Genomic DNA, 21144 nt, shown 5'->3' with positions numbered 1-21144 from the left:
GGCACCAATGGCATACCAAAGATGCACCCAAGCCTAGCTTGGCTCACGAAAGAGGTTTTCCATGAGTATGGATGCCTCGGGCGGGTGGCTGCACCGCCACAAAGCTCACTCCTGGGCGATTGATGACTGGGGCTCACTGCACAGCTTACAGGCAATGGGGCAGTAAAGAGTCTCCTCCCTAGCAGTCACTGAGGTACATGTGTGTGTATGTATGTACGCGCACACACACATCATCGTCATCTCGGAGGAGGGCCTTGTAAATCTTGTGTGTCAGGAGCCCACGGGACTTACGCTTCCTGTGCTTTAGTGGAGCCATTTGAATTTAGAGGAAAGAAACAGCTATATTACCATCAATGAACGTAGAACCTTCTGCAGTAGCTTGCTTCTTCCCAAGAAACAAATCCCTCAGAGGGACCAGGGTACAAGTGAAAGACCCCCAGAGACCCCAAGAGTTTGGAGCCTGTCAGGGGGGAAGGCCCTTGCCCCCAAGAGACGAGACCAGACCACTGGATGCAAGTGCAAGAGGTTGTTTATTGTTTACACAGGTACCTGTGGACGCTTCAGTCTTTCGGGGGACTGAGCGTGCTGAGGTTAAAACTCAGGCAGTTTATATAGGGTTGGGGTGGCAAGAAGCAGGCTTACAGAAGCAGAAGCATGGTTACAGGGATTTCATTGTTTCATCTAAATGTAGCAGTTGTAGTTAACCAAGGACAGTTGGTTATTCGGGTTGGGCACAAAGAATACAAAGAATTCAGTTATGACTATCTCAGTATCCCGGATACCATCCTGCTGACCTTGCTTTGGTCCAAGCTGCAGACCACAGATATCTGGTTGGGTTTGGATGAGAGCAGCACCTGGTTCCCTCCTGTACTTTTCTCATAACTTGACCTTGGCAAATTAGCAAGAGCAATTTAAACAGGCAATAAGCATAGTGGGGGTCTTTCACAAGTTGAGAGAGAGCAAGCCTTGTTGGTAGGGTTGGCAAAAGAGAGGAGAATAAGGTCAAAGGAGGGACAGAAAAGCAAAGTGTGGTGGCTCAACATGCCGGTAATCCCAGCTGTTCAGGCTTAAAGCCATCCTGGGCTACACACCTAGTTCCAGAAGCAGGTCAGCCTTGGCTAATGATTAAAATCCTGACTCAAAACAAAAGGAACAAAGGAGAAACGATTGGCCACGTTGGAAATAGGTCAGGGAGGGCTCAGATGTGGGAGGGAGAGTCTGGACTTCCTTCCAAGTCTTGTTTGGTTGGTTGTGGATGACTAGGTCACACGGTAGAAAACAAAGGCGCACACACAATGTCTTCTGATTGGCTATGGGAGTCAAGCTTGAACAGGCATCTATCTGTTCCTAGATCTCTATCTTCCACCCACCACCTATTTGTATGGATCGAGGTGGGAATATCCAGCTTTTGCAGAGTCTAGAACCACCTGCTCAAGAAAAAAGTATCTTTTAACTCTAGTGCTGATTGCTAAAGGACCAGATCGGAAGAGGGAAATCCTCTGTTTTTTGGTGGCCCCATAGACTCGCACTTGGCACCTTCAGACTGAATTGTTCTGAACAGGCACGCGCCCGCTCGTTGGTACCTGTATGGGCGGGGCTTCTAAAAAATATCTGAACTAATCAGTTACGGTTCCTTAACCCTTGTCGTTCGCATTCTGTGCAGTGTCGTTCCTCCTGTGGGTTCATCAGGGTGGGGGTACTGTGTCCTTAAATCAACCCCATCAGTTTGTCCCTCTGGAACTTAAGTCAGGCCCGCACTGGATACTGTCCTCAAAGCTTCACTGGGATACCCAAGAAGAGGCTTGCTGAGGAGCCTGGAGCCCTAGGCAACCAAGACCAGGAGGTAGAATCGGAGAAGAAATTGAGGGGAGGGACAAGGAGTTGCTGTTGGCACTGGAGAGACCGCTCAGCAGCTAAGAGTGCTTACATCTCTTGCTGAGGACTGGAGTTCAGTTCCCAAGTCAGGTGGCTCGCAACTGCCTGTACCTCCAGCTCTAGAGGATCCAATGCCCTCTTCTGGTCTCCACCAGCATTCAAACACGAACGCTGGTATCCGGAGGAGGTCAAGGCCAGACGACTACAGTGGGGATTCTAGATCCTTCTCAGCCACACATTGACCACATATTGAGACTCTACAAACGAAAGAGAGCCCCAAGAACAGCTCTCGGCTTGCAGGTGAGGAAAATAAGGAGATCTGGGCAGGACTTGCCTGAAGTCATTCAGCCGCGAGTTGCAGGAGTTAGCACAAAATGTTTCTACCCTTTGATATGAGCTTTGTAACATGTAATCTAAGCATTGGGAAATGGGCCTGGGAGGATCAGTGGTTAATTTCAGGCCCAGTCACATAGTTTGAGACATGAAACCATGTCTCAAAAAGTCAAAAGTAAGGGCTAGAGAGATGGCTCAGTGGTTATGAATAAACATTGCTTTTGCAGATCTCGAGAGATGGATTTCCAGTGCCCATGTCAGAGGGCTCACCACCACCTGTAACTCTAGCTCCAGAGATCCCACATCCACCACATGCATCTGCACGCTCACGCACGCGCGCACACACACGAAAAATACAATTCAACTCATAACCCAAAGGAGATTAGAAAATATTTTACCTTTTTTTCACCTTGTTTTCTTTATTTTTAATGTGGGTATGTATGTGGAGGGTTCCATGGTCCATGTGTGTACACACATGCGAAGGTTAGAGGAAAATCTTGGGTACTGTTTTAGTTGCTGTTCTAGGGCTGGGAAGAGACACCATAACCAAACATTGAACTAGGGGCTTGCTAGTTAGAAGGCGAATACATGATTGTCATGATTGGAAGCAGGCAAGAACAGCAATGGGAAGGTAGCTTTTTTACACCCTGGTCCACAGGCAGAAAGCAGGAGTCAGGGAAACAGAGAAGGAGAGAGATAAAGAGACAGACACGGGGGTCTGGTGTGGGCTTCTGAAGTCTCAAAGTGCTCCTCCCCCCCAATGAAATACCTCTTCCACCAAGGCTACACACCCTGATCCTTCCAAACATTTTCACTGAGAAACAAACATTCAAATATGTGAGCCTATGGGAGCCATTCTTACTCAAGACACCACACGTGCCATCCCCAGGAATGCCATCACCCACCGTCACCTTTGAGACTGGGTCTCTCACCGGTCTCATCAGCCAGGCTGAGCTGGCTGGTAATTTTGTATAATGAGGCAGCTCATCTGGATTTATTGCTTCAGGGAAAGACACATCCCCTTCAACACTCTTCCTGAGATTCTTTATCATGAAAATTGGGTTCAAGAAAATACTCCTCAATCTGACAATGGTCCCTCATGCCTATAACCAGAGTATTCGGGAGACTAAAACAGGAGGATTGCTATGAGTTTGAAGCCAACCTGAGCTACATAGTAAGTTCTAGGCAAGCCTGTTCTACAATTTGAGACCCTGGAATCTTATGAACTAAAATGATATTCAAAAAGCAGGTTTTTGAAGCTCACTTGTGATGGGAAGCAGAGGGGTGAGTAGATGTTTTTGTTTGCTGATAATAACTTTTAGAAATTCGTGTGTGTGTGTGTGTGTGTGTGTGTGTGTGTGTGTGTGTGTGTGTGTGTGAATCGGTATATGCTGTGTTTGTGTGTTGGAAGAGGAAGTTGGATGCCCTGGAACTGGAGTTACAGGTTGTGAGCCACCTAGCATGGGCGCTTGGACTGAACACAGGTTCTCTTGAAGAGCAGGAAGCACTCTTAAATATTGAACCATCTACTCAGCCCTGCTGATAAAACTTATAGAAACTGTTTTCTGCTTGGCTCTGTGTTGAACAGACATCTCCAAATGCCAGGGAAATAGACATGTTTTTAGGAGAACTTTTAGAGATTTTCTTTTGAAGCTTTGGAAGCGACTGACTAAGCAAATCTGAAATAATGAGGAGGAATCCAGGGGTGGCCATCATTTGTATGATGCCCAGGGTCGGCCTGATTCAGTGCCCTAGAAATGATATCAGAGAGGCGTGCTGACGTGAGCCTGGGGTTCGGGCTGTGCAGATTCCAGGAGGAAGTCACATTGGGAGTCAGGAGGATAGTAAGGCCAGGGTAGCCTGGGTTACATAGTAAGGCCCTGTTGTAAAAATGAAAACTTGGCTTGATGGTATATGTCTCTAATCCCAGCCCTCCAGAGGCAGGGGCAGGCAGATCCCTGTGAGTTCCAGGTTATCCAGGGCTATATAGTGGTGCCCTGTCTCTAAGGAAGAAAACTGGGAGGCTGGAGAGATGGGTCAGTGGTTAAAAACACATGATGTTCTTGTGGGATGATTCTGGTTCCCAGCATCTGTATGGTAGCTCATATCCAACTCTAGTTCCAGGGATCCAGTGCTTTCTTCTGGCCTCTACAGGCACCAGAAGAAATACATTGACATTCATGCAGGCAAAGCACTCATACATAAAATAAATGAAAATATTTATTTAAAAGAACAAGAAGGAAAATAGAGCTGGAGATGTAGCAAGCTCATAGGGTGTTTCCCTAGCAGTTACAAAACCCTGGGTTCGATCCCCAACAATGTTAAACTGGGCATGGTAGTGAACATCTACAATCCTAGCACTCAAGAGGTGGAGGCAGACCCATCAAGAGTTCGGCCCCAGAGGCTGAAGATGTAGCTCCATGATAATTTCAGGGTTTAGTCCATCATTTCAAGGGAGTCAAGATAGGAACTGTCACATCACATCCACTATTGAGCAGAGAGAATCCAGTGCCCTCACATCACCTGCTTGCCTACCTTGTTCATGTTTGGTTAGCTTCCTTATATAGCCCAGGACTTCCTGCCTAAGGAATAGTGCCACCCACAATGGGTTGGGTCTTCCCACATGAACCAACAGTGAAGACAGCCCCCGAAATACATTTCCACAGGCCTACTTGATCTAGACAGTTCCTCAGGTGAGACTCTCCCCTTAAGTGCTTTTAGGTCGTGGCAAGTTGACAATTATAACTAACCAGCACAATTGGTTTCTACCAATTATTTTTTTTTTTGAGGCAGGATCTCACTATGTAGCACAGCTGACTTTGAACTCACAGATGTCTGCTTGCCTTTGCCTCCCAAGTGCTAGGATTAAAAGTATGTACCACTATGCCTGACTCTATTTTTTGAAACAGGGTCTCTCACTGAACCTGCAGCTCTCTGTTTTTTCTGAGCTTTCTGTCTAGCAAGCTCCAAGGATCCCTTTGTCTCTTCTCTCTGAACACTGAGATCTATCGATCGATTTATCTATCTATCTATCTATCTATCTATCTATCCATCCATCATCTATCTACCTACCTACCTATCATCTATTATTACCTATCTATCATCTATCTATACAATCTATCTGTCACCTATTATCTACCTAACATCTACCTATCTATCATCTATTTATATATCTATCTGCCACCTATTATCTATCTATCTATCTATCTATCTATCTATCTATCTATCTATAGCTCTCTGCTACACTTAGCTTTTCCTCTGGGTGCTGGGTGTTTAAATGCAAGTCTACATGCTTTCACAGCAATCACTCTACTAACTGAGATATCACCTAAACTCCACATATCTCTCTTAAATCTGTGTCCATTTCTCACTATCTTCCACTCCAGTTCAAACTCCATTATCTTCTCCTTCAATGTAGACATAAAGTGACCTCCATAGCAACCATACCTAGTTCCCCAATAGTCCCCAACTGTTTTTGAGACCACCTTGTATACTAGAGAGAATCCAGTCTTCCATATCTTGAAAGAGGAAGAAGACAGGAGAGATGGTTAGAAAAAAATAAGATTAGGAAAAAAAAAAAAAAAAAAAGCAGATGTGTTAGGCTCAAAGAGAGTTGTTCCTGTCTTCAAATCTCCAAGCATCTGTTGCCAAGAGGAACCAAGTTCACAAGATAAAGAGCTATTAAATGTAATTGAGGAGACAAAAGGTCCCAGTAAGTAGTGATGTTATTTCTGTCCCCACTACCTACCTCTTTGGCTGCTTCTGTTCTCACCCACCCCAACTTATGCCCCACAGGACATTCATTCTGAGGCCAGAGTCAGCAGCAGGAATCATCCTTGTACTCTCTTGTACCTGGGATGCCGTGGGGGACCTCAGCCCTTCCTCTGTTGTATTTGGGTAAGTAGCACACACTGTGTGACCATTACCTGGGGCAATGGGAAAGGAAGGGGAAGGGACCATTGTTTGCTGTGAGCTACAGCTAAGTTACAGTTGCTATTACAGAGGACCACATGACTCTATAGCTATATCACTTCCCCCAGGAGAGTATTTCTATTCACTGCAGATAGAGAAGACAAACACATCAGACTCTACACAAGACTCCAGCTTGGGGACCCAATGGATTTACTGGGATTGCTTAGAGGAGACAGGTGATGTGGAGACAAGCTGCATCACTAAAAAGCATGTCTGTCCCCAGCCTCCAGGCTTAGATGGCTACTCACAAAAGCTTCATCCCGGGATCTCTTTGCATAATTTGTAGACAGCTCCACTGAAGAGTCTCCACTTTCCCAGAAATCCCTTATTGTCTACATAACCTCATGGAAGGACCTTGCAAATTGTGAAAATGCAATGACCCTCTGGAGTCCTCGTTCTTCCTCCAGGAAGGAAACTACTACACAGAAGTAGTTTTTCTTGAATTCCCACATCACTGCAACATTGGTACTATTGAGCTTTTTTTTTTTTTTTCCCAGTAGTTTAGGAATGGTGCAGGGTGGTGAAGTAATAAAAAAAAATAGCAAGGACAATTACAAAACTAGAAACTGGATTGGGTGGCACTGACAGAAAGAATTCTATTGGGGTGGGCAGTGGTGGTGCACGCCTTTAATCCCAGCACTTGAGACACAGAGGCAGTCGGATCTCTGTGAATTAGAAGCCAGCCTGGTTTACATAGAGAATTCCAGGAAGCCAGGGCAACACAGAGAAATCCAGAGAGAGAGAGGGAGGAAAGGAAGGAGGGAGGGAGAGAGAGAGAGAGAGAGAGAGAGAGAGAGAGAGAGAGAGAGAGAGAGAGAGAGATTATGATCTTGGAGCTGGAGGGATGGGTTAGCAGTTAAGAGCATACTCTTGTAAGGGACATGGTTTCAGTTCCCAGCACCCATGTCGGTGGCTCACAATCACGCATGACTCCTGATCCAGGACACTGGACACTTCTGGTAGCTGTGGATACCCAAACACATATGCACATATCCACACAGAGACAAATACATACACATAATTAAAAATAATTCTTGAGAAGGCAACTTTTTATTAAAAGAGAGAGACTAAATGTTCTGCTGGAGAGGAGACTTCGATATCAACCTTCCATCCCTGGCTCCAAATTTTGGCGAACACTGTGGAAGAAGGGGCAGAAAGAATGTAAGAGATAGACAATGGAGAAGAATGCTAAGAAAGGCTGTCTTCTAGACAAGACTTGGCTGTTACATTTGTGAATTCATAGTAGGTGTAGTTACTTGCCAGTTAAAAATTTCAGCATGAATGAATGGCTCCTCAGCCACTGAAGTCACATCTCTGACTGAGGAGTTACTGACAGTTGATGGCTGCTGCAAGAGTCACCTTGGGAGGTTGACTGCCCGTGCTTCACTGGATGACCCCACCCATTGCAAATATAGGTGTTAAGAACTGAACTCAGTGTTTTAAAATAAATACACAGACAAACTTGAAGTTGGGCGGAGGTGTTGGGAGTGTCCCAGGGGAACTGGAGCAGGGGCTCAGAGTGGGTATGCTCAAGCTACATTGTATACATGTATGAAATTTTTATAGAATAAATAAAATGATATTTAAAAGAAAAAACAATTTAATGGAACTGTGCCTCAGTAGGTAAGGTGTTTGCCTAGCATGCTCAAAGTGCCAGGTTTGGTTCCCTGAATCCTGTAAAGCTGTGATAATCTCAGTACCTGGATACTGGCTACATAGTCAGTTTGACGTCATTCTAGGCTAGAGATTTTTGTCTTGAAAAAGAGACTTCAGTGATCAAAGTATCACTATTTTCAGATGAAATGATAGTTTACATAATTGACCCCCAAATTCTACCAAGAAACCCTTGTAGCTGATAAACAGCTTCAGCAAAATGGTTGGATACAAGATTAATTTTAATAAATCAGTAGCCCTACATACAAATGAAAAATAGGCAGAGAAACCAGGAAAACAACACTCACAATAGCCACAAATTATATAAAATATTTTGGTGTAACTCTACCCAAGCAAGAGAAAGACCTGTATGACAAGAACTTCAAATCTTTGAAGAAAGAATTTGGAGAAGATACCAGAATATGGAAAGATCTCGCAAGCTCATGAATTGGTAGGATTAACATAGTTTTTTTTTTTTTTTTTTTTAATGGCCATCTTGCTAAAAGCAATCTACAGATTCAATGCAGTCCCCATCAAAATCCCAGGACAATTCTTCACAGACCTTGAAAGAACAATACTCTACATCATCTGGAAAATAATGAACCCAGGATAGCCAAAACAACCCTTACCAGTAAAAGAACTTCTGGAGGAATCACCACCCTGATTTCAAGCTGTACTACAGAGCAATAATAGTGAAAAAAACTGCATGGTATTGGCATAAAAACAGACAAGTGGGTCAACAGTATAGAATCAAAGACTCAGAAGTAAACCCACACACCTATGGACATTTGATTTTTGACAAACAGACAAAATTATACAATGGAAAGAATAAAGCATCTTCAACAAATGGTGCTGGCCAAGCTGGGTGTCTGCATGTAGAAGAATGCAAATAGATTCATATCTACCACCTAAACAATACTCAAAGTCCAAGTGGATCAAAGACCTCGTAAATTCAAATACACTGAAACTGCTAATAGAGAAAGTGGGAAATAGGAGACAGCTTCCTGAACAGAACATCAATAGCACTGACACTAAGATCAAAAATTAATAAGAGGAACCTCGTGAAAATGAAAGGCTTCTTTAAGGCAAAGGACACCATCAAAAGGACAAAATAGCAGTCTATAGAATGGGGAAGCGTCTTCATCAATCTCACATCTAACAGAAGGGCACAACCCAAGAAACTAGACATCAGCAAACTAAATAATCCAATTAAAAAATGTGGTACAGATCTAAACAGAGAATTCCCAACAGGAGAATCTCAAACAACCAAGAAGTACTTAAAGAAATGTTCAACATACTTAGCCATCATGGAAATTCAAATTAAACCTACACCTGTCAGAATGGGTAAGCTCATGATGGCAAGGATGTGGAGCAAGGGGAACACTCTTCCACTGCTGGTGTGAGTGTAAACTTATACAGTCACTGTAGAAATCAATATGGCAGTTCCTTAGAAAATTGGGAATTGATCTACCTCAAGACCTAACTATATTATTCCTGGGCATGTATTCAAAGAATCCTGATCCTCCACCATACCACAAGGACACTTGCTCAACTATGTTGTAACAGCTTTATTTATAATAGCCAGAAACTGGAAACAACCTAGATGTCCTTCAACCAAAACAACAACAACAACAAAAAAAAAAAATAGATAAAGAAAATGTGGTACATTTACACAATGGAGTATTACTCAGCTGTTAAAAGCAAGGACACCAGGAAATCTGCAGTCAAATGGATGGAGCTAGAATGGATCATCTGAGTGATGTAACACCAGATCCAGACAGACAAACATTGTACATACTCACTTATAAGAGGATTTTAGCTATAAAATAAAGGATAACCATGCTACAATCCACAGACCCAGAGGATTGTTGTGGGAATTCATTCCACCAATAGCTTTGGGGTACCAGACTTAAGGCATGGCTTCTTGTCTATGGATGTGATCTTGTATAAGGAGAGAGAGGGGGGTCCTGGGCTCTTGGGTTGTGAAGACCAGAGTCAGGCAGTGTGAAGCAGCATGTGGCTCCCTCAACCCCCAACTCCATGAGTCTGTTCTCCTACACACACACACACACACACACACACACACACACACACACACACACTCGCATGCACTCACACACACACACACACTCACACACATGCGTGCACACACACACACACACACACACTGAAGTTCACTCATCAGAGACCTCAAGGAAGGATGTTTGGATCTCACTGGAAAGAGGAAATTGATTTTGAGGGTGGACTGGGGGTGGATGAGGATGGAAAAGGGAAGGATCGGGTCAGAGAGTACTAGGACAGACAACTGGAATCTGAGGCATCTCTCGGATGAGCTAGAAACCAAGTGCAATGAACATTCCCAGGAATCTATGAGGGTGCTCCTACCTAAGACTCCTAGCAATGGGTAATACAGAAACTAAGGCAACCATCTCCTATAACAAGGTAAGACTTCCAGTGGAAGTTCTAGGACACCAATAAAGCCACAAAACATTCATTCTGCAATTAGTCCTGCCTACAAGATGTGCTAGGGTAAAGGTGGTACAGAGATTGTGGGAGTGGGCAACCAATGACTGGACTGTTCCAGCCTGAGATCCATGCCCTGAGAGGGAGCCCATGCCTGACACTGTCTGGAGGGCCAGGACCCAGAGGCCAAAATCCCAGAGACCTAGGATAGAGCCAAACAGGACTAACCAAAAAAGTCAATGTAACGATTCCTAATGAAATTCTTTTCTACTCATAGATTGATGCCTAGCCCAGTTGCCATCAGAGAGGCTTAACCCAGCAACTGATGGAAACAGATTCAAAACCCTACAGCCAAACATTAGGTGGAGATCAGGGAGTTCTGTGTAAGAGGGGAAGGAAGGATTGTGGGAACCAGAGGGGCAAATAACACCACACAAAAATCAACAGAATCAACTAACCTGGGCTCATGAGAGCTCACAGAGTCTGAACTGAGAACAGGGAGCCTGCATGGGCCTGACCTAGGCCCTCTGCGCATGTTACAGTTGTGTAGCTTGATCTTGTTGTGGGGCTCCTAACAGTGGGAGCAGGGGCTGTCTCTGACTCTATTGCCTGCTTTGGGGACCCATTCCTCCTACCAGGTTATCTTGCCCAGCCTTAATAGGAGAGGAGATGCACAGTCTTACTGCAACTTGTATGCCATGGCTGTTTGATATCCATGGGAGGCCTATTGTTTTTCTATAGAGAAATGGAGGAGGGGTGGGTGGGAGGGGGGAGAAGAGGTGGGGGAAAGGGACTGGGAGGAGAAGAGGGAGGGAAAACTGTGGTCTGGATGTAAAACAATAAATAAATAAATAAATTTTTAAAAAGAAAAAAGAAGACTTCAGTGAAGCCATTATCTTTATGGTGATAACCAATTATATCAAAATCACGCAGATTAAGATCAGCAAAAGGAAGAGATGATGGGAGAAGTAGCCAGAGGACTAAGTACAAGCACCCAGTAGGTCTCTCCTAGGGAAGCCGTCTAAATGGCACAGTCATCTTACTGTCAGTGCACAGGGAATCATAGAGTTTAAGTTCGCTTCCCCACTCAGGAGCCCACCAAAGTGTGAGTGCAAGGTTTTCACTGGGAATCTGGTCATGCATTTGTGGGAGACCTTAGCACCCAGTACTTCCAGAGATCAAGAGGATACTTATTATAAGTAATAGCAATGATAATGCTCTGCAGCAAAGAAGCTTAGATGAATTAATGCCTTCCCCTCCCCTCTCCACAAACACAAAGAGCTTCCTCAGGGGAGCGACAGACATCACACAACACAATGTCTTTAAAGTAAGTTGGAGGGACTTTTCTGCTCTTACAGACTCGGGACAGAGGGTAAGTCCCACCAGAAGTGACAAGACAGGAAGGCAGTAAGTACAAGTGACGTTATAATTCGGACCAGGGGAGTGCTCAGAGATTCATGGTATGAATTCAGTGTCTGCAGCCCACACAGTGTGAGGTGAGAATTGACTTCCACTAGTGGGCCTCTGGCCTTCACAAAATGCAATGAAAAAGTAACATTTTAATTTAAGTCTCACCTGGGTATCAGAGAGGGCTGGGATTGCAGCTTCAGAGGGCCTGAGGCCACAGCTGGTTGTATATAGTCTGCTTTCTGTTGCTGTGATAAAACACCGACCAAAAACAACTTGGGGAAGAGTGTATTGAAGTGTACAATTGATAGTCTATTGATAAGGGGAGCTAAAGAAGAAGCTTGCAGTCAGGGACTGAAGCAGAGGCCACGGAGCATTGCTGCTTACTGGCTTGCTCTCTATGGCTTACTAAGTTTCCCATGCAATCCAGACTGAACTTCTTAGGGATGGCACCGTGTCCACAGTGTGTTAGCCCCTCCCACGTGAATCAGAAATTCCTAAGGAATCAGGCCATTTCTCAACTGAGATTCCCTCTTTGGAGATATGCCGTTTGTTGCGTTAACAAAAACTATAACATATCAACCGTCTGTCCAGAGGGAATTTCAGGCAAGCATGACCCAATTTGGAGGAGACTGGCAGCTAAAGAGACTAAGTGAATCCCAAATACTCTGCCATGAATTACATGACTCTTAGAGTATCTGATATGACTGCATCCTAATAAAGACTTCCCAAGAAGGACTTTCCAGAGATGAGCAAACACCAAGCCTGTCCTGAGTGACCTGACCCTTTAATCCATAGGCAGAACTCTGGAAACTTGAGGTGGGACTGCTTTCCATTTTAGATCTCTCCCCACAGGGTTAATTCCTCCACTTTTGGTTGTTATGAAGACAACAACAGTAGAAGACAATCTATGCAGTACAGTCCCTTGTGTGTTTGAATTTCGCAAGGCATCTCCCAGAAATCCCATGACTGTGCACTACAGGCATAATGAGAACATCAGCTTGCATGCAGATACCAGGCAGCCCCGAGCCCCCATGGGTGATCTCTCCACAGAGGAGGTGGAAGCCTGCATCCTGCTGACCCGAGACATGCTTGGAAAAGAAAACATGACCTACTTGCTCTATGTAGGTGTAGGAGATCAGAAAGACACCACCCTGAAAGAGGACATTGGACTCTCCATGTCAGGTGATGGGCAGGCTTGAGCACTAAGTGGTTTAGGAGGTAGGAAATCCAGAGGGAGTGCTGGTGGTCAGAGGGATATTACTTCATCAGGAGTTAGACTTTATACAACCTGAGGCGCACGCGCGCACGCACACACACACACACACACACACACACACACACACACACACACGAGAACACAGCACAAAAAAGTATATGCAAAAGAAAGCTGGGGATTTGTGAGGGAGGGCAATGGATAAAGGCACTTGCCATCAAGCTTGAAGACCTGAGTTCTATCCCTGGGGCCCACGTGGTAGAACTGACTCCTGCAAAATGTCTTCTGACCTCCACATGCATGCCTGATCACACATAAATTAAATTAACTAATGTAAAATTACAAAACTGGGCTGAAGAGATGGCTCAGAGGTTAAGAGCACTGGCTGCTCTCTCAGAGTTCAATTCCCAGCAACCATATGGTGGCTCACAACCATCTGTAATGAGATATGGTGCCCTCTTCTGGCATGCAGGAAGAATACTATATACATAATAAATAAATAAATAAATAAATAAATAAATAAAATCCTTTTTGAAAAAACCCAGAAAACCATAGGTGTTTGATTTCCAAAGTAATATAATGCTTTACATACAGTTAGCATCTCTATAAATAAAAAGTTCAAAGACAGGGCAGGCATAGTGGCTTGTTTGCATAAACTCAGCACTTGGGAGCTGTGGTAAAAGAAATTAAAGGAGCTTAAGGTCAGCCTCTCCTATAGAGGGAGTCCCAGGCTTACCCACAGAAAGCCAGGCATGGTAGCACATGTTTGTAATTTCATCATTGCTATGATAGGATGGAAAGCAAAGGTATTAGGATCCTGGGAAGCTGAGGGTCATCTAGCCTGGCATTCACAGCAGAGAACAAGAGACCATCTTGAGCAAGGTGGAAGGCAAGGTTTTTCTATAAGCTCCACGCATGTATCTTGGCACACTTGTGTCTGTATTCACTTGTATGAACATGCCCATACACATGTACATAGATTTTTTTTTTTAATTTTAAAAGAGCATAGAAATGATCAAAGATCAGTTTGGGAAGGAACTGAACTCAAGGTGAGGGGTCGGTAGCAGGGAGGCTAACCAGGATCTCTCAGTGGGAGCCCTAGTCTGAGGAGTCACAGGCACTGTAGATCAAGAAACTCATTCGCCATCAGTGTTGATCCAGACTTCAGGGTGGGAGATGGCCCAGAGGGTAAAGATGCTTCCCACCAAGGCTAACAACCTGAGTTCAACCCCTGGAACCCAAATACTGGAAGGAGAACCAACTCCTACAAGTTGTCCTTGAACCTCTGTGTTCACTCCATAGTTTGCACACACTCACGCTCGCGCGCGCGCGCACACACACACACATACACACACACTCACACGCCCATGCGCGTGCACACACACACACACACATACACAAACTAGAGTCATCTGCGAAGAAGTAACTTCAGTTGAGACAATGCCTCCATCAGATTGGCCTGTAGGTGAGTCTATAAGGCATTCTCTTGATTAATACTTGGTATGGGATGGCCTAACCCACTGTGGGTGGTGTTACCCCAAGACAAGTGGTCCTAAGTTGTATAAAAATGCAGACTGGTTTCTATGGTTTCTGCTTCAGTACCTTCCTCCAGGTTCCTGCCTTGAGTTCCTGTCATGACTTCCCTCAACGGTGGAGTGTGACATGGAAGTGTAAGATGAAACAAACCCTTTCCTTCCCAAGCTGCTTTTGGCCATGTCTTTATCGCTGCAATAGAAAACAAACCAATATAGTGTGTGTGCATATGTGCATGTCACTGTGTGTCTATGGAAGTCACAACCTGTGAGAGTCTGTTCTTTCTTCCACAGTATGAGTCCTAGGGATAAGCTCAGGTCAGGTTGTTGGAGCTTGTGGCAAGTGCCTTTATCTGTTTAGCCATATTGCCAGCCCCAATAATGTAATTCTAATCATTTAAAAAAAATCCAGACTTCAGAATCAAGAGTTTCCACCTTACTAACTCCTCACCTTGTTCAACTGGTGAGGTCTGGTGAGGTAGGGTGGGCTTCCTGATAGAGAGCAGAAATTGGCAAAAACAAAAAAAAAAACAAAAAAAACAAAAAAACATGGTCATGGTAATCCTGGGTTCTGTGAGGCTGTTGGGAGAAGTTTGAGGATTCCAATTAAAAATACTGTGCAGTGGCCTGCCCCTACCTAAAGTGTAAATCTAAAGTACCTTGTTCTCTCCTCTAGACCTGACCCAAAAGCCAGAGCTTCACATCCCAGAAAGTGGTGTGGCTGGAGAGCCTGCAACTTTGACCTGTGCCATCCAAGGCATCTGCCAAGAACCCAAAGTCCTTTCTGTCTCCTGGAATGGGCCTGACATGTCTTCCAACACAAATGTCTCAATCAACTCCTCTTCAGAGATGTCCACCTTCAGATGCCACTTAAGTCTATCCCTAGATAACCTGGTCAGCCGTAAATCGGTCAAACTACGACTGGTCTGTGAGTGTGGGTGGGCACTGCCGGGGTCTACAGTCTGGGGGGAAATGGTGGGCCCCAGAGAAAGACCTGGGTCATGGAGGGGAGCAGCCATATCCCCCTGGGGTTGAGAGACCACAGGTAAGAGGGAAGTTCAAGTTTTGTGCAGATGATGAAGAAACATGAATGAGAACCTCTCTGAGTCTCAACTACTCGCTCCCAGGCTTCTAGAAAGTCTCCAAAGCTCTTTGGGAATGACAAATAAGAAGTTTGGGGGCTACAGAGATGGCTTAACAGGCTGAGAGAACACATTACTTATATCAGGTACTTTTCTGTTGCTGTGATAAAACACCACAGACAAGGAAACTTGTACCATAAAGAGTTTGTTTATTGTGGTTCCAGAGGGATAAAGTCATCATGGCAGGGAGGCATGGGGCAGGCATGGTGGCTGGAGTGTGATGCTGAGAGCTCACATCCTTTACCATATGCAGGAAGCAGAGAGCAAACAGGAAATGATCCAAGATTTTTAACTCTCAAAGACCACCTCCTGTGACATCCGTCCTCTAACAAGGCCATGTCTCCTAAACCTCCTCGGACAGCACAACCAAAGGGGGACCAAGGGTTCGAACACCTTAGCCTCTGGGAGACATTCTCACTCAAACCATCACACTTCTCTTACAGAGGAACTGAGTTCAGTTCCCTTGAGAACCCATGTTGTAACTCTAGCTCTAAGGGATCCAGTGCCCTCTTCTGGCCTCTACTGTACTCACATGTACATGCACAGACACACATGTTTACATAATTACAAGTATTTTTTGGCTTTGGGAGAAGTGAAGGGAAGTGTATATGTCTCTCTGACCCCTGTTCCTTCTTCTCCACAGCACCTGCTAGGCTGCTCAACTACTCCTGTTTATTGAAGAGGACACTAGCATGTAGTTGTTCCTTCCATGGGATCCCCACACCCTCTGTGCAGTGGTGGGTTGGAGGAGTCCCTGTGAGTGCAAAAAGCATAGATACCATCCTGCGCATGACCTCCACCACACTGGAACCCTGGACCAACAGCACCATCCACCTCCTATGGGAACCAGAAATCATAAGGAGACTACGCTGTGAGGGGAGGAACCAATATGGAGTTCATGCTTCCAGAATTTTCCTGATACCAGGTGAGCAGACAGAAGTCTAGTGACTAGGCTAGAAGGCCAGCACTTAAGGGCCAGGATGAGAGGGAGGAGAGTCATAGTTTGAAAGCCTCAGGACAACCACCCTCTCTTCCCTTTTGTTTCAGATAAAAGCTCCATTTCCAGTGTCTTCCTGAGAGGGCTAATCCAGGGCATTGTGTACGGGACAATAGCATCTTCTTTACTCTTTTTCTTCCTTGTTGTCCTGGCGTGAGTATCAAATTCAAATTCAACACCAAGCCCTCCAAAAGTCCACCACATACACTTATTTCTAAAATTACATTTATTCTTTCATGAGAGAGAGAGCAAATGCACTTGTCATGCCTAGTATACAAATGGAGGTCAGAGAACAACTTCTGGGAGTTGGTTCATTCATTTTATCAGGCAGGTCAGTCTTGGCTGTAGGCTCCTTTATCCATGGAGCCATCTCACTGGCCCCTTCATTGACTTACAATGTTCATTTCCGCCATCATATTTTCTTCTAGTTTAGTTTCTGTTGAAATGGACTCATCATTAAGTTCCAGCCTTCTTTATTTGCATTTAGGGCTACACATTTCCTCTTTAAGCATAAACTTAACTTTAACTCACAGATGTGGATGTGAACTACGTTATTATCACTTGATTGAAACATCTCCAATTTCCATTATGATTTTTGATCTATTAGAAATGTGCTTTCTAGTAAACCCCCCCCCATACACTCTCTTTCAGTACTGAGAGGACTGAATATAAGTCTTTGGACATGGTAGATAATTGTTCTACTACTGAGTCATGGCCAAGCCCCTCACTGGGGAATTCTAGGGAGGGGCTCTACTACTGAGCTACACCCCCAGCCCTCTTCATACTTTCATTTTAAGGCAGAAACTCAATATTATGGTCTTGGACTTTCTCACCTTCCCAATAGCTGGTCTGTACCACCTGGACCAATTGATCCTCTTTCTAGCCTAAATTAAATAAGCTCATACAATATACTATGCATAATACCAATTTATTTTCCTTGCAGCAAATTTTTGTTTATTTTTAATAAAAGTTCTACATAAATGTAAATGAAATGTGCATTTCACACCTGTGAATGCATCATTCATGGTACACACTTCCTTTAAGTCAAATTCATTCATGGTGGGGCTGGAAAGGTGGCTTAGTGAACAAAAGCGCTTGTCCCCCACCCTGACCATCTGCTGGTCCCCCAGGGCTTAATAGTGGAAGGAGAGAATGAATACAAATCCTGCAAGGTGTCCTCTGACTACCACACTCATGCTTACACAAACCCACACACACAATAAATAAAGACAATGTAATTTTATAAAATTCGGTGTGTTGCGAAGGTCAACCATCCAAAGCCAGCCCTAGCCAGTGCGTCTGAGCTTCAGCTTCTGCCTAGTTTGTGGCAGTGCTTTCAAAACCATTTTTGGTCATTATGTAGAAGGATGGCTTTCAGACAGGAAATGAAAATTTGGATCTTACTCTCTCAATTCACACTGAAGCCAAAAAGAAGGCTGTTCATCTGGAAAGGGATAGAGACCAATGGACATCTATAGAAACCTGGCTCCAGCTGTTGGGGTGAGGGGAGGTGTATGATAGGACAGAGCCCACAGGGAGCTAAGAAGTGATCCAGCAGGCCTTTGCAAGAGCATCAGGTGACTACTGATGTAACCTGTGGAAGTTCCACTGAATGCAATACTATAGAGCCACCAAAAAGACTGAGTTCCTTGTGCTCTGATATGAGACATGTGCCAAAAATGTTAAGAGAAGGAAAACATATGCAAAATAAGCTTGTACCCACACAAAAGGTATATATAGATATATAGATATAGATAGAGAGAGATGGAGATAACAATAGAGAGATAGAGATAAATAGAGATAGAGAGATAGAGATAGAGGTAGAGATAGGTAGAGATAGAGATATTGAGAGAGCTATCACAGGGTTTCAAGAGAAGCAGAGAGAAGGCACTTTGTACCGGAGTTTGTGAGGAAGTCCAGGAAAGCTATGACCAAGAGAGAGAAACAGGGCAGTTTCTAGGGCCTAGGACATGAGAGCCTAGAGACCAGGTGGTGAGTAGAGGCCATGGAGAGTCCACCATGAGAGAGATCAGTGGGCTGGTCACAGAGCCAGCATGTGGAGACAACCCGGTGTTGGGGCAGCAGCCCAGGGCTGGAGCTGGGAATGGTGGTGATGTTAAAGAGCTCACCAAAGGGCTCTTTGTCTTAGAATGAAGATGCTTAATTGGTGGGAGGAGAATCAAACTTTCAAGAACAAAGAAGCCCCGGCCCTCAAGAAACCAGTTTCAGGAGGAGCCAAAACGGAAGTCTGAAACTGTTTGGGGTAAGTACCAGTCAGCCTTAGTTGTGTGCTTGGCTGCCAGAAGGGATACAAACCAGGCCCTCCTGCCCCTCCTGGGCACAGGCACAGGGGAGGGGCTTGCACTCTTAGAGAGCAGCCATTGCAGCTCTATCCTGGCACTCCAGCTCTGAGCCCCTCGACCAGCATGGAGGGCCAGGGGCTTCACTGGATGTGGTCTGGATCTATGCATTCTTTACGATGAGCTCACGTGGGACAGTAGAGCTCTGCAGCGACCAGGGCAAGGGCCCTGTGTAACTTCAGACCCAGTATTGCCCCACCTCTCAGACGCCAGCAGATGGAGCCAGTTGAGGACAGTAAATTCCAGTGTAAATGCTTTGCAAATTAGCCATGAAAAAGTGCCACAGGATTGTGCCTTCAAACCACGAATTTTCCCCTTAATCCTGGAGGCTAAAGATCGAGGTGCAGGTATCTTGAGGGCTGGCCTCTCCTGGGGGTGCTGTCCTTCACGTGGAGATGTCAGTCTCCTTTCTGTGTCCTCACAGGACCTTCTCTGGGTGCATTTGCCATCATTCCCTCCTCCTCCTCTTCCTCTGACATTTTGGTCTGATTGTTTGTTTTCTGTAGCTCCAGGTTTGGACTGCAGGATCTTGCTCGTTCTGACCCAGACAAGAGCTACATTGCAGAGCCATGCCCCAGCCCCTCAATGGGAGGATTCTAGAAAAACACTCTACTACATTCCTACATTCCTTGTCTTCTTTTACTTTTTTTCTTTTTTTCTAAGACAGGGTCACCCAGGATGACCCTGAACTCTGAGACTCTCCTGCTTCAGCCTCCTAGTAGGTAGGATAACAATTGTTCCCGGCCATTTCCATCTAACCTTTTGTCATGGTCCATATGGGGTCTAATCCACCCAGCTTAAGTCATCTTAATTGATTACCTTACTTGATTACCTCTGTAAGTCTTATTTAAAAATATGATTGTCTTCTAAGATGGTAAAGGCCTGGGTTTGCCATAGGAATTAGGATGAAGGGACTGTGGCGGTGGCTCAGTTGGTCAAGAGCCTGCCTAGCATGCATGAAACTCTGGGTTTGATCCCCAGCGCCACACAATTGAGGTGTGGTTCACACCACATTCATTCCAGCACTCGAAGACAGAGGCGGAAGGATCAGGAGCTCTGGCTACATAGTGAGTTGGAGGCCAGCTTGGGCTACATGAGACCCTGTCTCAATCAATCAATCAATAAATGACAAAAAGTAAGACTTTTTTAAGATGCCAAAGAAATATTTTTTAATTGAAGTAATGTATGCTTTCCAGCCCAACCATAGTTTCCTTTCTCTCCTCTCTTCCTACTCCCTCCCACCTCCCTTCTCCCCCCCACCCAAATTCACTCCTCCTCTGTTTCTGGTCAGAAAGGGTCAGAACTCTCATGGGTGTTAACAAAGCTTAGCATATCAAGTTGTGGTAAGCACCCCCCCTCTTGTATTTAGGCTGAGCAAGACAATCCAGTAAGAGAAATAGGTTCCCAAGAGCCACACAAAGCATTAAGGGAAACGCCTATTCCCATTGTTAGGAGTCCCACAAACAGACAAAGCTACACCCTGGTCACATGTATGTTGAGGGCTTAGGTCAGTGCCATGCAGGCCCCCTAATTCTTGGTTCAGACTTTGAGTTCCTATGAGCCAGGTTAGTTGTTTGTGTGGATTTTCTTGTGATGTCTCTGACCCCTCTAGCTCCTACAATCCTTCCTCCCTCTCTTCCACTGGGTTCCTGAGCTAGGCTTAATGTTTGGCTGTGGGCCTCTGCATTTGTTTCCATCAGTTACTGGATGAAGACTCTCTGATGACAACTGGGGTAGTCACCAATCTGATCACAGGAGATGGCTAGTTCAGGCTATGTATCCGCTATTGCTAGGAGTTTTAGCTGAGGTCATCCTTGTAGATTCATGGAGTTTCCCTTGCATCAGGTTTCTATCTCAACCCAAAAACCCCCATTTCCAGTTATCTTTCCAGTACTCTCCCCCTCTACCCACTCCCAACCCAATCCCTCAAGTTCCCATCCCCACCTGCCCCAAGTCTACCCAGGAGATCTCTTCTATTTACCCTTCCCAGGGAGATCCATGGCCCCACCCCCTTGGGCCCTCCTTGTTACCTCACCTGTGGATTGTAGCCTGCTTATCCTTGCAAAAAGTAAACCGTTTTTATGAGCAACACCTTTTACCCGAGGCCAAGGATTAAAGGAGCCAGTCCATGCCTGCATGAGTGGGACACTCGGAACAGGACCTGGACTTCCTAACACCAAGGAAAGGCACCCTC

The 21144-nt window shown here is 45.1% G+C and overlaps 1 protein-coding gene across 1 annotated transcript; it reads left to right on the top strand.

Annotated features, from left to right (window-relative positions):
* Positions 1 to 6065: 6065 nt before the first annotated feature.
* On the top strand, positions 6066 to 18842 carry LOC127213752 (sialic acid-binding Ig-like lectin 5). The gene is made up of 6 exons (XM_051174215.1): positions 6066 to 6105; positions 12559 to 12847; positions 15126 to 15379; positions 16237 to 16518; positions 16641 to 16743; positions 18740 to 18842. The coding sequence occupies exons 1-6, from the start codon at positions 6066 to 6068 to the stop codon at positions 18840 to 18842; spliced, it is 1071 nt and encodes a 356-aa protein (XP_051030172.1).
* Positions 18843 to 21144: the final 2302 nt, after the last annotated feature.

The sequence above is a fragment of the Phodopus roborovskii genome, unplaced genomic scaffold (assembly GCF_943737965.1).
Source record: "Phodopus roborovskii unplaced genomic scaffold, PHOROB, whole genome shotgun sequence".
Classification (NCBI taxonomy): domain Eukaryota; kingdom Metazoa; phylum Chordata; class Mammalia; order Rodentia; family Cricetidae; genus Phodopus; species Phodopus roborovskii.
This window is presented reverse-complemented; position numbering and strand designations above follow the sequence as displayed.

Bases quoted from the DNA above. Each gene is read 5' to 3' on its own strand.
- LOC127213752 (XM_051174215.1), top strand. From the start codon at position 6,066: ATGCCGTGGGGGACCTCAGCCCTTCCTCTGTTGTATTTGG. The intron at 16,519-16,640 runs GTGAGCAGACAG...CTTTTGTTTCAG, and splicing joins CAGAATTTTCCTGATACCAG to ATAAAAGCTCCATTTCCAGT. The intron at 16,744-18,739 runs GTGAGTATCAAA...TCTTTGTCTTAG, and splicing joins TTCTTCCTTGTTGTCCTGGC to AATGAAGATGCTTAATTGGT.